Genomic DNA, 15,998 nt, shown 5'->3' with positions numbered 1-15,998 from the left:
GTTGTTCAAGAAAGAACCCAGACAGCATATGAATCAAATATCATGTCTAATCCATCATTAAATTATGTCAATTGTGCTTCCAGAGGATATTTCAAATCTATGTAATTCTCAATTCATACTACAATCACCCTAGTCCAAGGCATCATCATCTCTCCTCTGACTCAATACAATACTTCCTGTTTGGTCTCCCTGCCTCTATTCTTACTCTCCTGTAATATATTCAGTTAGAATGAACTTAAGCAAAAATATTAATATTACTAAGTCTCACTCAACCTTTGAGTAAATTTCTTTTTAATATTCAGTGTAATGAAGCAAAGTACACATAAAGCACTACATAGAATGAACTTTCAAATGACTCCTCCACTTAAACTTGATGATTTCCCCTGCATTTGGAGTAAAAACGAAACTGATATCTAGGCCTCCCAACTCCTACATAATCACTACAACCTCACTTGCTACCATTCTTCCCTCTCACACACTCTGCTAGATAGTTTTGCCTTCTTTCTGTTTTTCAAACACAGGTATTACTCCCACTCAGAGAACCCAGCAGGATTCGGAACTAGATCCTTCCTATCTTTTCAATCTCTAAATAGAGGAGTGTCCCAGGGCTCAGGCCTCAGACTACTTCACTTTTCCATCAGCAAGTTTCAAAGCTCTGACCTTTCTACTTAACACAAGACTTCTATAGACAACTGCCTACTTGACATCTCCACTCAGTTGCCTAATAGCCATAACACATGCTCAAATATGAATACTTGGTACCACACAATAGGAATCTAACTCCTTTTGCCTTCTCCATTGCCACTCCAGACCAAGCCGTCATTTGTTTGCCTCAACTATTGTAATGGCCTCTTTCTGATCTCTGCTTCTACCTAAGCTCTTTACTCTGTACAGAGCCAAAGAGTTGTCTCTTTAAAACAGAAGCCAGGGGCACCTGGGTGGCTCAGTTTAAGCTTCTGCTTTCTGCTTGGATAGAGCCCTGCATTGAGCTCCTTGGTGAGCAGGGAGCCTGCTTCTCCCTCTCCCTCTGCCTTCCCTTTCTCCTGTTTGTGCTCGCTGGCTCTCTCTCTCTCTTAAAATATTTTATTTATTTATTCATGAGAGACACAGAGAAAGAGGCAGAGACATAGGCAGAGAGAGAGAAGCAGGCTCCATGCAGGGAGCCTGATGCGAAACTGGATCCCTGGACCCCGGAATCACGACATGACCCAAAGGTGCCCCTAAATAAATAACATCTTAAAAACACACAAAAAACCATAAGCCAGCTTACACCATGGCCACAGATGGCTCTGTAGTGATTGCCCATATCACTCAGATAAGCCTAAAGTCCTGTCCATGACCCAAAGGATCTGTCCCTACTATCAAATAATTATCTACCTTATCTTATCTATTACCTTTCAACCTTTTTTCATTCAGTTCTAGCCTCATTCAGTTTTTTTCAAACTCTTTCAGCTCCAGCCACACTGCCCTCCTAGCCTTTGCAAGTGACTTGTTCCTTTTGCCTGAAGGGCCAGCCTTTGCAAGTGACTTGTTCCTTTCGCCTGAAGGGCCAGGTATCTACAAGCTCACCCTCACTTCCTTACAGATCCGTTCAGATAAGTCCCTTTAGAAGAGAGAGTTTTCCTGCTTACTTTATATAAAATCACACTCTTCCCTGACTATTCTCTTACCTTTCTTTATTGTTTGTGAAAACAACAGCTACAACATTAATATGCACTTACGCATATTTGTCTTTCTCGGACTTATTTCCCTAAGCGCAATACTCTCTAGTTCTACCCACATTGTTCACTTTTTGATGGCTGAGTAATATTTTACACACACACACACACACACACACACACACACACACACACACCTGGGCTCTTTCCATAATTTGGCTATTTGTAGACACTGCTGCCACAAACATTGGAGTGCATGTGTCCCTTCAAATCACTACTTTGTGTCCTTTGGATAAATACCTAGTAGTGTAATTACTGGGTCATAAAGTAGTTCTATTTTTAACTTTTTTTTAATAAATTTATTTTTTATTGGTGTGCAATTTGCCAACATATAGAATAACACCCAGGGCTCATTATTTTTAACTTTTTGAGGAAACTCCATACTGTTTTCCAGAGTGGCTGCACCAGCTTGCATTCCCATCAACAGTTCAAGAGGATTCCCTGTTCTCTGCATCCTTGCCAACATCTTTTGTTCCCTGAGTTGTTAATTTTAGCTATTCTAAGTGGTGTGAGGTGGTATTTCACTGTGGTTTTGATTTGTATTTCCCTGATGATGAGTGATGTTGAGCATTTTTTCATGTGTCTGGGGCCATTTGTCTGTCTTCTTTGGATAAATGTCTGTTCATGTCTTCTGCCCATTACTTGACTGGATTTTTAGTGTTTGGAGTGTCAAGTCTGATAGCTCTTTATATTTTGGATACTAGCCCTTTATCTGATGTTTGCAAATACCTTCTCACATTCCATAGGATGCCTTTTAGTTTTATTGACTGTTTCCATTTTTTGCCTCTTTATAGGCCAGTCACCACAATATTGTTTTTTAGCTCTCACTCTTCCTACTTGTTTCAGGCATTGCTGCATAACCAATCACCCCAAAACTTAGTGGTTAAAAGCAACAATTTATTATTTGGGGGGAATTTGGGTCAGGAATTCAGACAGGGCTTGCCTAGGCTGTTTTCTGTTCCTCTTGGCACTGGCTGGTATCACTCAACTGCATTCAGCCAGTAACTGGATTGGCCTGGAAGGTCCCAGAAGGCTCTGCTTATGTTTTGGCACTTAATGCTCTTCCATGTGGCCTAACTCTTCATGTTGTCTTTTATCAACCTGTAGTATACTTGAAGCTTCTTTAGAGCATGGCAGCTGGCTTCTCAGAGGGGATGTGGAAACCTCCAGATCTTTTTAAGGCCTTGATTCAGCAGCCCCAGAACTTCATTTCTGCCACAATCTTTTAGTTAAAAAAAAAAAATCATAAACCTAGCTCATACTCAGATGAAGAGGAAATAGACTCCATGTCTTGATGTCAAGAGTGGCATTTGTATACATGGAGGGAAGAATTGATGGCTGCCACCTCTGGAGACTATATTCACACTACCAGAGTGCATGTTTCATTAGAGCAGAGACCCTTGTCTGTTTTGTACATTATCATGTTTGTCTAGTGCCTAGAAGAGTGTTTGGCAAATAATAAGCATGCAATAAATACTTACTCAGTCCAAGAATTTAAGGGACAGGTGAAACACAGAGTCTGAAAAGGCAAAGGAAAGGTCTGAAGGAATAGGGGGAAAACCCAGAAGGAGTGTGTCCCATAAGTCAAGGAGGAAACATGGGAAAGGAAGACTGAAAATAATTCTTTTCACATTTAAAAGTTTTTTTAAATAAGTAAAAAAGTATATTAAAACCAGATTTGTAAAGTTATAAGTTTATTTTTTTATAGATTTTATTTATTTATTCATGAGAGACACACACAGAGAGAGAGGGGCAGAGATACAGGCAGATGGAGAAGCAGGCTCCATGCAGGGAGCCTGACATGGGACTCGATCCGGGTCTGCAGGATCATGCCCTGGGCTGAAGGCAGGCGCTAAACCGCTGAGCCACCCAGGCTGCCCAAGTTATAAGTTTAAACAACGCAATATGCCATAGAGTGAAAAGTGAGTTTTCTTCCCACGGTTCCTAATTCTCTTCCCCAGGGTCAGTCACCTTTTAACATATCCTTTCAGAGCTCACATATGTAAACACAAAGACAAGGATATATATTTCTCTCTCTCAAACACACATTGCAACATACAATTGGTAGAATATAATAAAGATGACTCAGCATTTACCTTTTTTTTTCTCTTAAGAACTAACTTCTAGAGCATTCCATATCAATACATATATTCTTTCTTTCTAGTTGCACAGAATGGTTCATTCCATTCTCAGACTATCTCACTAGGTTCCAAAATTAGGTGACTACTAGTTTCATTAGACCTGAAAAAGAGATTGCAGATTGAGAGGAGAAAGATTGGGAGGTCAGAAAGTAGAGGGAGAGGGATGCCTGGGTGGCTCAGGGGTTGAGCATCTGCCTTCAGCTCAGGTCATGACCCCGGAGTCCCAGGATCAAGTCCCACTTCGGGCTCCCTGCATGGAGCCTGCTTCTCCCTCTGCCTGTGTCTCTGCCTCTCTCTGTGTGTGTCTTTCATGAATAAATAAATAAAATCTTGAAAAAAAAAAGTAGGCTGCAAACTAAAAGAACAGAAGAAAAAGACATTAAAGAGGCAAAAGGCAGGAACAGGCTTATATCCCGAGGAGTAGGAGTAATAAAAGCAAAGATTGAAAATAAACAAAAGGGAAGGGATAAGTAATGGAGCAAAGCCCCTAGGGGATTGGAAGGGATCCTGAATTCAGGTGGAGGGATTAATTTTGAGAGCGTAGAACAGCTCTTCTAAAGAGAAAGAGGGGAGAAGGAAAGGAAGGCTAGGGCGGGTAGCTTTTGTAATAGTGGCTGGTGGGAGTCAGGGAAATGAATCCCAAGTGGTAGCGCTTTCCCCAGAAAAGTAGGAGGCAGTTTTAAAATTTTTATTTTAAAAACTGTCTACTGGGCAGCCCGGGTGGCTCAGGGGTTTAGCGTCTGCCTTTGGCCCAGAGCGTGACCCTGGAGACTCGGGATCGGGTCCCACGTCGGGCTCTCGGGCTCCCCGCACGGAGTCTGCTTCTCCCTCTGCCTCTCTCTGTGTCTCTCACGAATAAATAAAATGTTTTTTTTTTAAAACAAACAAACAAACAAACAAACAAACAAAAAACTGTCTACCAAGGGAGGGTGGGGTGGGTAGGTAGAGCTCAGTTACCAATGTGTGTAGGTTGTGAATAACAGGCGATGGGAAAAGTAGGAATTCCCAGTAGTTGTGTATTAAAGGGCTGTTTGCAGGCTTAGCAAGATTGCCTGGCCGCCTGCAAGTCCTTTGCACCTTTGGTTTGCGTTGCTGCCAATTCTCGAGGTTCCGTCGTCCGAAGCACTGGTGCAAGAGTAGACAAAGTTGGCTGGATTGTTGCGGACCCAACGATTTTGCATTTGCAGGTGGGTGGACAATCAAGGAAGCGATGGGGCTCAGGGTGAACGGGATACACCCATTTATGCACAGAAACTTCACACCTTGCCTGCATCTCTGTCTCTCATGGCCTGAATAGAGGCCCAGGGATGGCCCGGTTCCTACCAGCACGGAGCTCGCACCCACCCTGCGCCGAGGGTGGCGGCTCCGGAAAATCCTCCCGGGATGACTCACCGGCTGCGAGCCCGGTCGCGGAGGGGCTGTGGCTGCGCCCAGCAGACTGTCGCGAAACTGCGCGCCGAACACGTAAACTAGTTTTACGCAGATTGTACGCTGGGCAACCCTATGGGGAATGTTAAGAGGTACCAATGCATTTCCTCCAACCACATCCCACCTTTTGGGGTTGCAACCAAGTCATAACAGTGGGGGCACTAGGACCCATGGGCGCCGCTCGGCGATGACGTCATTCGCGGGGGGCAGAAGCGACTACCGGTAGCGTAGACTCCATAGACGCAGTTTGAAGACCATTTAGCCTTTTCCCTGAATGGGTAGCGAACTTATCCGTCTGACTTCCGCAGTCTGGGGTGGCAGCAGAACGCCTGCAGCTCGCAATTACTTTCATCGCCACCCGTTACCATGGAAGCTCTCGGGTAGTTAGGCCCCGGCGACTCCATGTTACGTCACCGCCCAAGCGCGTTTTAGGGCTGGTGGCTCCGCCCCGTCCTGAGGGAGGGGCAACACCGCGGAGGACCGAGCCCGCAGCGCCTGAGGCCTCTCAGATAATTTTGATCGCTATCAGACGCCGTCGGCGTGTAGCCCCGCCTACTCAGGGGTATCCCCGCCCGCCCTCACGCGAGCTCACCGCCCCGCCGCCCGAGGCCCCGCCCCCCGTGAATCAGCTGATCTCGGGGACCCGCTGGGCTGAGGCGCTGGCGCCGGGAGCAGACCGCGGTGCTACCGGTGGAGTGTCAGGTGAGCGCGGGCGCGTCTCTGGGCGGCCCTCGGCCTCGCAGGGCTGGCCCGCCGGGCTCTTCGGTGTGCGGGAGGCCGGGGGCGGAGGGAGGGGCGGAGGCGCGGGCCGAGGCCCGGGAGCGCGCCTGGGGACCCGCGGAGACGGCGCCCGCGTCTTCCAAAAAGCCTGCGTCCGACCGACAGACGGACGGACGGACGGACGGCGCCTGCCCGCCCAGGGGCACCGACGCGGCCCCCTGTCCCGCGCCGGCTCTCCCCTCGGCCCCTCTGCTCCGGCCCCAGACGGGGCGCTGCTACATCGGTCTCCGCGGCGGGAAATTGTTGGGCGCCCCCCCCCCCCGCATCCCCCGTCGCTGCCTTTGCTCCCCGCGCTCCCGAGGAGGTATTGAGGGCCCCCCCGGGGCGCCCCGCGCACGACCCGGAGCCCCTGGCCCTGAGCCTCGGTGAGTGCCCCAGGATGCGGACCGCGGGGGCGGGGGGACCTGGGGGTTTCGGTGGCTTGAAAGGGCGGTCGCAGGAGGAGAAAAGGACCTTGATACGGAGAGTTCGTAGTTTAACCAAGTCCTCTGGCGTGCCAGGTGAGCCATTAGGAGGTGAGAAGTTCTTGATGAGGAGCGAAGGCGGGAGAGGAGCAGAGCTCGGTCATTAGGAAGTGGTCCTGACCCCCCGGTGTTGGTTGGTCCGTGGGGTAACTGGGGCCGCTCTGGGGACGAGCACCCACAGGTCGGCGCAAGCGCTGCACACTCCGGCTCGGGGCTCGGGGCGGCGAGGGCACAGGAAAGCACCCCGGCCGGAGCGGCGCATCCAGGACGGACAAGGAAAGAACTGTTAAGCGCAGACACACAGCTTTTAGTCTCTTGCCTTTAGGCTTGTTGGTGGCTGCAGATGTTCTTTGAAAGGCTCTGAAGAGTAAGATTGTGTGACGTGTGTTCATTCCGAACAGGTATCAACTCACTGAGGTTATGGGTCCAGCTTGTCCCCCTAGTTCATACAGGACTATGAATGATTCGGAGTGACCACTGGACCTTTGAGTTCTTGAGCACCTAAAGAATTTAAAGCAGTGAAAAATTTGCTTTGGGGGCAGCCCGGGTGGCTCAGCGTTTGAGTGCCGCCTTGGACCCGGGGCGTGACCCTGGAGACCCGGGATCGAGTCCCGCGTCGGGCTCCCTGCATGGAGCCTGCTTCTCCTTCTGCCTGTGTCTCTGCCTCTCTCTCTCTCTCTCTGTTTCTCATGAATAAATAAAATCTTTAAAAAAAATAAAAAAAGAAAAATTTGCTTTTGCAGTATATTGCAATATTTTAATCTTAAGAACATAAGCTTAGGCTTCGGATTTGGACAGACCTTACATCACATCTACTTATTCTTTGACTTGGAGAAAGTTGCTTAACTTCTCTAAATTATTTTCTGATTTCTAGACTCAAGATTGAAGTACCTTCCTGATAACAGCACCTTTACATTGAATGGTTCATCTATTTATTGCCGTGCCTGGCGGTGGTAGATACTCATTCAGTACATGTTACCTATTTTTATGATTATTTCTTCTCCTGTCTCATGTCCCACACTGACTCCCTGTTTTCTAAATGGGAAAGAGAACTGAATATTTTTTAGAAAAGAACTATAATGCACTTTTTAAATTCAAGGGATAGTATCCAGATAGTTTTTTGATGCATTGACTTAATATTTACAGAAAATAGTTTCTCGGTTGGTTCGTAGTAACTTTGGTATTCAATAAAGGGGTATTTTAATGTGGAAGAGATGCTTTTAGAATCTATACCGAGTTAAAATTTATTGCTTAGTTTATTAAGTATTGGCATATTTAGGGTTCATAGTTATAGCAAAAAGATTCAAAGCTGTTTCACAATATTATTATTTGAAAAGATAACGATCCAGAAAATAAAGTACCAAATGGGTCATTTTGGGGGCGGTTTGAGTTGCATCAGGTAAGCCTCTTATTTTTTTAAGTATAGTGAAGCAATGTGAACTGGAATAGCTCTTCTGTCCAGATTTCAGCCTTCAGAGTTTAGGTTGTCTTTTGAGACACTTAACTTTGGGCATTTTGACTGTTAAAGATACAGAGTGTGTTAAGAACTTCACTGAACAGATTTCAGTTTTGTGTGATTAGATGGAAAAAGGACTATTAATCTTCTACCTTTTTATGAAAAACATGGGTTTAATGCAGTACTGCTGGGTCCATTTTAAAGGTATTTCCAAAGAATATGACTGACTTGTAAAAAAACTTTTCATGATTTTGTATTAATATAACACTAGGTAAGGTATGAGTTAAACTACGAAGGAAGGTGAAGACTGGTGATTTTTGAGATGGTGTAAAAGAAGGCCTGCTTTTATGTAGTGTGAGGTTGAGCCCCTTTCTCAGACTCGGAGTGCTGTGAGGATTTTACTGACTTCTAGATGATTTAGCCTTTTCATAACTTTGTAGAATTATTTTTTTTAATTTTTTATTTATTTATGATAGTCACAGAGAGAGAGAGGCAGAGACACAGGCAGAGGGAGAAGCAGGCTCCATGCACCGGGAGCCCGATGTGGGATTGGATCCGGGGTCTCCAGGATCTCGCCCTGGGCCAAAGGCAGGCGCCAAACCGCTGCGCCACCCAGGGATCCCCTAACTTTGTAGAATTAAACCTAGCACATGCTCCAACTATATTAGAGATTTTACTTGTAGTGCTTTTAAAAAAAAATTTTATTATTCGTGAGAGAGACACACACAGAGGCAGAGACACAGGCAGAGGGAGAAGCAGGCTCCCTGAAAGGAGTGGGATCTGGGATTCAATCCCTGACTGCAGAATCGCACCCTGAGCCCAAGGCAGACGTTCTGCCCTTTTTTTTTTTTTTTTTTAAAGGTGTCACTCTTCTCTGTTGATAATTAGATAATTCGGTCATCAGTAATAAATAGTAGGTTTTGTAGGTTATCAGTCCTTAAGAAAATGCACAGTAACCACACATATTAACAGACTTTGACATGGTTCTTTTGAGTCTTACATTTATTTTCCTATACCCATCTCATACTCCTCTATAAATGTCATGGTACTGTCTTTACATTATGTCTTGATATTTGCTGCTGTGTCACACAATTGGTAGATTAGCTGAGAAATTGGTAAAGTGGCTGAACTAATTGATCCACATGAGTAGGCAAAAATATTTAAATCAGTGAAGTAATGAGAACTTGTTTGGGCTCTCATAGAATTGCTCTTTAATAGAGACTTCTTTTTTGAATAAAATGTACAGTTCTCTCAACTCCTATGAGGAAAAGGCTGGGGCTGTTTTGTAGAGTTTCACTTGGCCACCAGTGAATTATGCTCACAGAGATCAGCTTTAGTCTCGTTGATTTCACAAATTAATCAACTCCTGGTTCCCTTTTACATATAATTTAAATAAAATTTATTTATTAAATAAAAATTGTATAAAAAATTGAATTTTGTTTTTTATAGTCCTCATTACTGTTCATATATATATATATACTTGTTTTTTCTTTTGTTCTTTATTTCACATGATCTCCCTATTAGGAAGGTGGTGGTTAGACCCAATAATGGCATCTAGATGGATAACTTTGATTACAGGGTTATTCTGCAACCTAAATTTTTGTTGAGCTGAATTCTTAACTAAGGTCAATTGCTCAAGCAAATATGCAACAAAGATGATTATAGCAACTCTTAAAATAGCAATAAAGTAGAAGAATCCAGCTGTACTTTAGTAGGGAAATGGATAAACTATGGTTTATTCATGCAATGAAATACTATCCCCTAGTAAAAATAAAGGAACTAGATCTATACTTATCAATGTGGATACATCTCAAGAGCATAATATTGAGTGAAGAAGCAAGTTGCCAAAGAATGTCTATGATATGATGCATTTATGTAGTTTTATTTATTTATTTAAATATTTCACTTATTTATTCATGAGAGATACAGAGAGGCAGAGACACAGGCAGAGGGAGAAGCAGGCTCCTCCCAGGGAGCCCGATGCAGGACTCGATCGCAGGACTCCATCCCAGGACCCCGGGATCACATCCTGAGTGGCAGGCAGACGCTCAAATGCTGAGCCACCCAGGTGTCCGCATTTATGTAGTTTTAAAAGAATATAGCTTATATTGCTTATGGGTACACATGTATCCAATGAAAATACATAAAAATATAAGAACTTTTATGGAAATGAAACACAATAACTTTATAAATAGTGGCTAACTCTGGGAGATAAGTTTGGATGGAGCTTTTTCAGAAATATGTGTAACTTTCCATTTTAAAAACAGCTGAAGCAAATATGTTAACATGTTAAAACTTAACGGGTAGGTACGTGGATTTGTTCATTATTTACTTTTACAGATTTCTGTAATTAAGATAGTTTATGAAACTAACACTTGAAATTTTTAAATTTTAATTCCATTCTAATTTAACTTTTATATAATTAAACAAAAACTTTAAAAATAAAATTTTTATTTATAATTAGGGCTTTCTTCCAGTGTGCTTTATTTTACTTTCTAGTCTTAAAGTAGTTGGCTCTGGGAAAATAATTCTTTTCTTTCTGCAATAGGAAAAGAATGTACCAGTGCAGCTCCACAATGTAAAGCTTTTCTAAGGAGAGGAGACAGACCAATTATTTAGTCAGTTTTACTTTACTGTTTGACTCGTGCACCTGGGAAAATGCTTTCTTAACTGAGGAATACTCCTTGAAAGTCTGCAGAGGAATTAAAATTCTAGAGACCCTTGGGGAATGCAAACATGACCTCAAAGGATAGGGGAACAGAGTATATCATAGAGTCCTAGAAGGGATTTGGACGGAGTGACTCAGATACAGAATTACCACAGATGCCATGTGGTCATTAACACTTTTTAAAGTTTGGTTTGGTTACATTTTATTACAGTGTGGTAAAACTGAATTTATACTGTGACTGCCGGTGTCCTAGTTATTGCTCAAAGAAAATCTAATTCTCTGTTAAATAGGTATTAATAAGTAAACATGGTGAGCTGTGTTACATGGTTTGATTAGTAAATAGTAAATTTAACAGCTGATCCTTAATATAACCACAGTATTTAAACGAGTTAAATAATATTTCATTCCTAATCAGGAATACTTGTTACTAGCATTTTCAAAAGAAGTGAAACTTGTATCTCTAGAACACTATTTTTTAGCATGTATACTCCCTATTTAGTTATGTGGCCCTGTGATGACCTTAAACACTAGTTGTTTTTGATTGGTAACATAAGCCAACATACTCTAACTGTATTTCTGTAATATTGCCTTATTTTAAAAAAAAATGTGGCCATTTAAATGAGAGAACAGTAGCAAATATTAAAGGAATGTTTTGAACAATTTGTATCAGAGATTATAATATTATAACAGACAAAAATTGTTGCAGTACCTGAGAATTTGAAATTCAATTCCTAGTATTATAATATCCATCAAAATGTTTCATGAGGATTTTACTAATCTGGAAAAACATATTTTAAAAATTTTGCAGCGGATACAAAAAGCTAAAAGTGGATTGCTGGGCCTATATTTTACTATGTTTAACTCCCATCGCCCTGTGGGTAATACCCATTTTAGAGGAGTTTCACAATCAGAAGAGCACAATTGTAGTGGTTTTCGGAGTGAAATTAGCGGGTTAGTGACCCTGATGGCACCAAACTGTTTTCACCGACTAAGCAGAAAGAGTGTTCTTTCCTGGGTTGTATAACGTTTGTGATCTGACATGAAATAAAAGCATCTTCATTGTTAGGAAATACCATTAGCAAATTATGAGTTTCTGTTATAAGTAGACATTTTCCTTTTGTGTCCGATACTGACTTTTATTACAGATGCTGGAAATCTACATCATTTGGAAACCCATGGATTGGAATTTAAGATCAAGCGCCATCTTTCACTGACTACTCACTTAAATGTAGCCTGCTTGTACCTAGAGGTTACTATGGTACAAGAATATACCAATGAATAAGTCATAATTTCTGACCTCCAGGAGTTTATATTTTGAATCAATGACTTAGTGAAAAAAAATGACTTAGTGAGTGCATTATCCCATTAGTAACAACATTATAAATAATAAGTGCTTTTCTAGGCCAGCCTCCTGAATGACTTTATTCAGTACATTAATTTACAGAATTCTTGAACTCTAGGTCAGTATTTAAGGGGCTAGTCAGCTCCCATAGTAGTATCAGGCATTGCCTTCTGTGTTGCACTTAGGGCTGAGAGGGTTGGGATTTGAAGTGGCTTTGTCACTTTGATGGTTGGTTTGTCAAAGCTATAGTGCCAGGTGAGTGTTCCTCAACCTTCATTAGTGGTTGGTAAAGGCTTTGGTGGTGGGATATCCAGGAAGTAGCAGTTGTTAGTATATAGATTAGTTGGTAAGTCAGGTGTTTGAGTCATAAGTTGCCTTGATCCATGTATAAATATATTGACTCTCTAAAAGAAAATATTCATTGAGCATTTACTATGTGTAAAATACCATAGTGTCTTAAATTATTGTTTACCGTGTTCATAGTATAAGCTCGGATTTGACTTTAAAAATTTTTTTGAAGATATGTATTTGAGAGAGAAAGGGAGAGAGCTTGTGTGTGTGTGTGAGAGAGAGAGAGAGATTGAGAGAGAGAGAATCCACAGACTCCTTGCTGAGTGGGAAGCTGACTGGGGGGCTTGATCCGAGGCCCCTGAGGTCATGACAGGAGCCAAAACCAAGAGTCGGCCACTCAACCAACTGAGCCACCTAGGTGCCCCTGGTTACTACATTTTTTTTTTTAATTCATGATAGAGAGAGAGAGAGAGAGAGAGAGAGAGAGAGAGAGAGGCAGAGACACAGGCAGAGGGAGAAGCAGGCTCCATGCACCAGGAGCCCGACGTGGGATTCGATCCCGGGTCTCCAGGATCGCGCCCTGGGCCAAAGGCAGGCGCTAAACCGCTGCGCCACCCAGGGATCCCCCCTGGTTACTGCATTTTTATGCAATGAAGCCTATACAAACTTTAAAGAAAGTGCCTGCAATTTTAAAATTTTGCAGTGGATACAAAATGCAATACAACTTACTACTCCATTGTCCTTTTATCTTAATGTCTTGTCATTCTAATTCCTAGTCATCATTACTCTTACAGCTATAATTATTGCAGTTGTTTTAATCAATATACCTATTTTAAACTAGTGAGACCAGAGAATAAGACTGGAAGTGCTCAGCTTTTCTGGCTTTTTCTATGCTTTGAGGGTGCTGTCTGTAGAGAGTTCTCATGCTAGTCAGACAGAACATGATGGCGTGCAAACTTAAGGACAGAAATTCACTTATTTATGTTGGCCTAGGCTATACAGATATTTATTGAGTACCTGTTATATATCAGGACTATGTTAAGCAGCTGGGCTATAATAGAGAATAAGATATTTTTGGTTTTCATAGAAATTTTAGACCGGCATATCTACACCTTAATAGGTGAAAAAATAGTGTTAGTTTTTTAAATTTCAGCATTTGAAAGTTACTGTACTTAACATCTTACAAATTCATGTTTCACTAAATCATTAAAAGAAAAGGACTTAATCCAGAGAATAAAGTTTACTAGAGATGAACAAATAGAATCTTACGTGATTTAATTTTCTTTGTGCATGTGAGAGAATAGTCCACTAGCACATTTCTTTTCCACATTAAATTTAAAAAAAATTTTTATTCTGATTTGTCCTAAAAGGATTTAAGGCAGTTTACAAAAATGTATAATATAGCAAGATAAAATAAACAAATGGCTGGAGCTAGAAGTGAGATTAGAATACACAGTGCACGTATACTGTGAAGTGCTAGTCACAGATGCCATTATGTGAGACTCTTACTCTTGCCACCCCTGTCTATATCTGTAGCTGTATCTGTGTATCTGTAATCTAGATCTGTCTCCTTATTAAAATGTAGACCCTTCCTCTTGTGAAAGATCAGTCCCAAAACACATGTTCCAGGACTTTCCTTCTTCCCTCTGTCTCCTTGCCTCCAGGGTTGGTGTTTTGTCATTGCAAACATGTTCGGCTATCTCTCATCTACCCTATCCTGCATATACAAAAAACACACCCTTTATCTTCACATTCTTCTTTGGCTATTGCTCCACTTCTCTGTCATTTTGACAATGTTTTCAAAAGAATTCTTTACACGAACTTAATTGTCTTGTGCTCACCTCCCATTTGTAGTCAACCTACTCCAACCTGGTTTTCAGTCCCGACCACCACTGAAACTGGCCTCGCTCAGAATTAATATGTGTTGGCATGCCCACTGGATACTTTTCGGCTCCCATCCTATCAGATCCTGGCTGCATTGACCTAACTGATGAGGCCTTTCTCCTGGAAATGCTGCTTTGTTTTTATGTGCCCACATAGACTTATGTTTCTTCCACTTCTCAGGTCACTTCTCACTCCGTTGTTATTGCTTGTTCCTCATCCTAACCAAACTCTAGGCGCAGGAACCCCTTTCAGCTTGGTCCCATTCCTTTCCTTTCTCTTAATACACACCCAGTGGTGGGACGCCTGAGTGGCTCAGCAGTTGAGTGTCTGCCTTCAGCTTAGGGTGTGATTCCAGGGTACAGGACCGAGTTCGTCATCAGGCTCCTTGTGGGGAACCTGCTTCTCTCTCTGCCTATTTCTCTGGCTCTCCCTTTGTGTATCTCAGGAATCTTTAAAAACAAACAAACAAACAAACAAAAAAAACAAAAAAAAACCACGCAGTGTTATGCATTGTCTTGATTTCACATGTTATCTATATGCCTTCCCAAGTTTATATCAATAGCTGACACATTTTTTCTGAACTTTATACTCCTATATTCTAGGTACTCTAGGATTTCTCACTGACATCTGTTTTAGGACAATGCATCTCTCATTTATTTACCTCTCTCTCCTATCAAATTGGCAGCCTTGTATGAAATTAAATTGGCTGCCTTCTTCCACTGAGAACATGAGACAAGTGAGTATTTGCAGGCAGGATACTCCTTGCAAAATTAATTTGGGCATTGTATATATATTTGCCATAAAATAGATTTAAGACTTTTGAGACAGATGTAAATTTCATCATCATTGGAATACATTGTTAAAGCACCTACAGAATGTCTTATAAGCTGTGCAATAGAATACTCTAGAATACTCTAAAATACTCTTCAAAATGAAGTTAATGTTAAAAGTACATAAAAGAGGGATCCCTGGGTGGCGCAGTGGTTTGGCACCTGCCTTTGGCCTGGGGCGCGATCCTGGAGACCCGGGATCGAGTCCCACGTCGGGCTCCCGGTGCATGGAGCCTGCTTCTCCCTCTGCCTATGTCTCTGCCTCTCTCTCTCTCTGTGTGTGACTATCATAAATAAATAAAAATTAAAAAAAAAAGTACATAAAAGAAACTAAAAGAGGTATATAAGATAGTTAAAATTTGGGGACTCCTACCAAAAATGATCATTGTTTTAGGGTACAAATTCCTGGGGTGCCTGGGTGACTTAGTGGGTTAAGCATCTGACTCTTGATTTCAGCTCAGGTTATGATCTTGGGGTCCTGGGATTGAGCTTCGTGTTGGACTTGGCACGCATCAGATAGTCTCCGGCAGGATTATCTCTCTCTCCTTCTGTCCTCCCTGCTCAAGCTCGCTCTCTCTCTCAAATAAATAAATAAATCTTAAAAAAAAAAAAAAGTAGAATACCAGTTCCTAGTGCCCTCCTTGAAACCCTTGAGGCAATGTATGTTTTAGAATTCAGAATTTTTTGATCTTTAAAATGATGTGGATATGGGCAGCCCTGGTGGTGCCGCAGTTTAGTGCTGCCTGCAGCCCGGTGTGTGATCCTGGAGACCCGGGATCGAGTCTCGTGTCGGGCTCCTTGCATGGAGCCTGCTTCTCTCTATTAAATGTAGCCGGGGGGTATGTTTCTAATGGGATCTAAAAGTGGAGTCAAATTGTTAAGAACCAAGGTTTACTTTTTGTTTTAAAGGGCCATCTGAGAATTTAATTGCTTTACATTTCAGCGTAAAGGAGATAATTTGAAGTGTAGAATGGCATACTTTAAAATGAATCTAGC

The 15,998-nt window shown here is 42.3% G+C and overlaps 2 protein-coding genes across 2 annotated transcripts in view; both read left to right on the top strand.

Moving 5' to 3' along the window:
- The first annotated feature begins 5,242 nt into the window (after nucleotides 1–5,242).
- Nucleotides 5,243–7,545, top strand: LOC129522692 (translation initiation factor IF-2-like). Its single transcript, XM_055344985.1, has 4 exons — nucleotides 5,243–5,323; nucleotides 5,596–5,849; nucleotides 5,944–6,432; nucleotides 6,933–7,545. Exons 1-4 carry the CDS (start codon nucleotides 5,243–5,245, stop codon nucleotides 7,003–7,005), a joined length of 897 nt encoding a protein of 298 aa, XP_055200960.1. The 3' UTR covers nucleotides 7,006–7,545.
- Nucleotides 5,917–15,998, top strand: part of ALS2 (alsin Rho guanine nucleotide exchange factor ALS2) — a 70,081-nt gene continuing 59,999 nt past the window's right edge. Inside the window, 1 exon segment of the mRNA XM_055345262.1 lies at nucleotides 5,917–5,989. The gene's annotated coding sequence lies outside the window, so the exon portion shown is untranslated.

The sequence above is a fragment of the Nyctereutes procyonoides genome, unplaced genomic scaffold (genome assembly GCF_905146905.1).
Source record: "Nyctereutes procyonoides isolate TBG_1078 unplaced genomic scaffold, NYPRO_anot_genome, whole genome shotgun sequence".
Taxonomy (NCBI): domain Eukaryota; kingdom Metazoa; phylum Chordata; class Mammalia; order Carnivora; family Canidae; genus Nyctereutes; species Nyctereutes procyonoides.
Note: the sequence above shows the minus strand (reverse complement) of the source record. Positions and strands in the feature narration are given on the sequence as shown.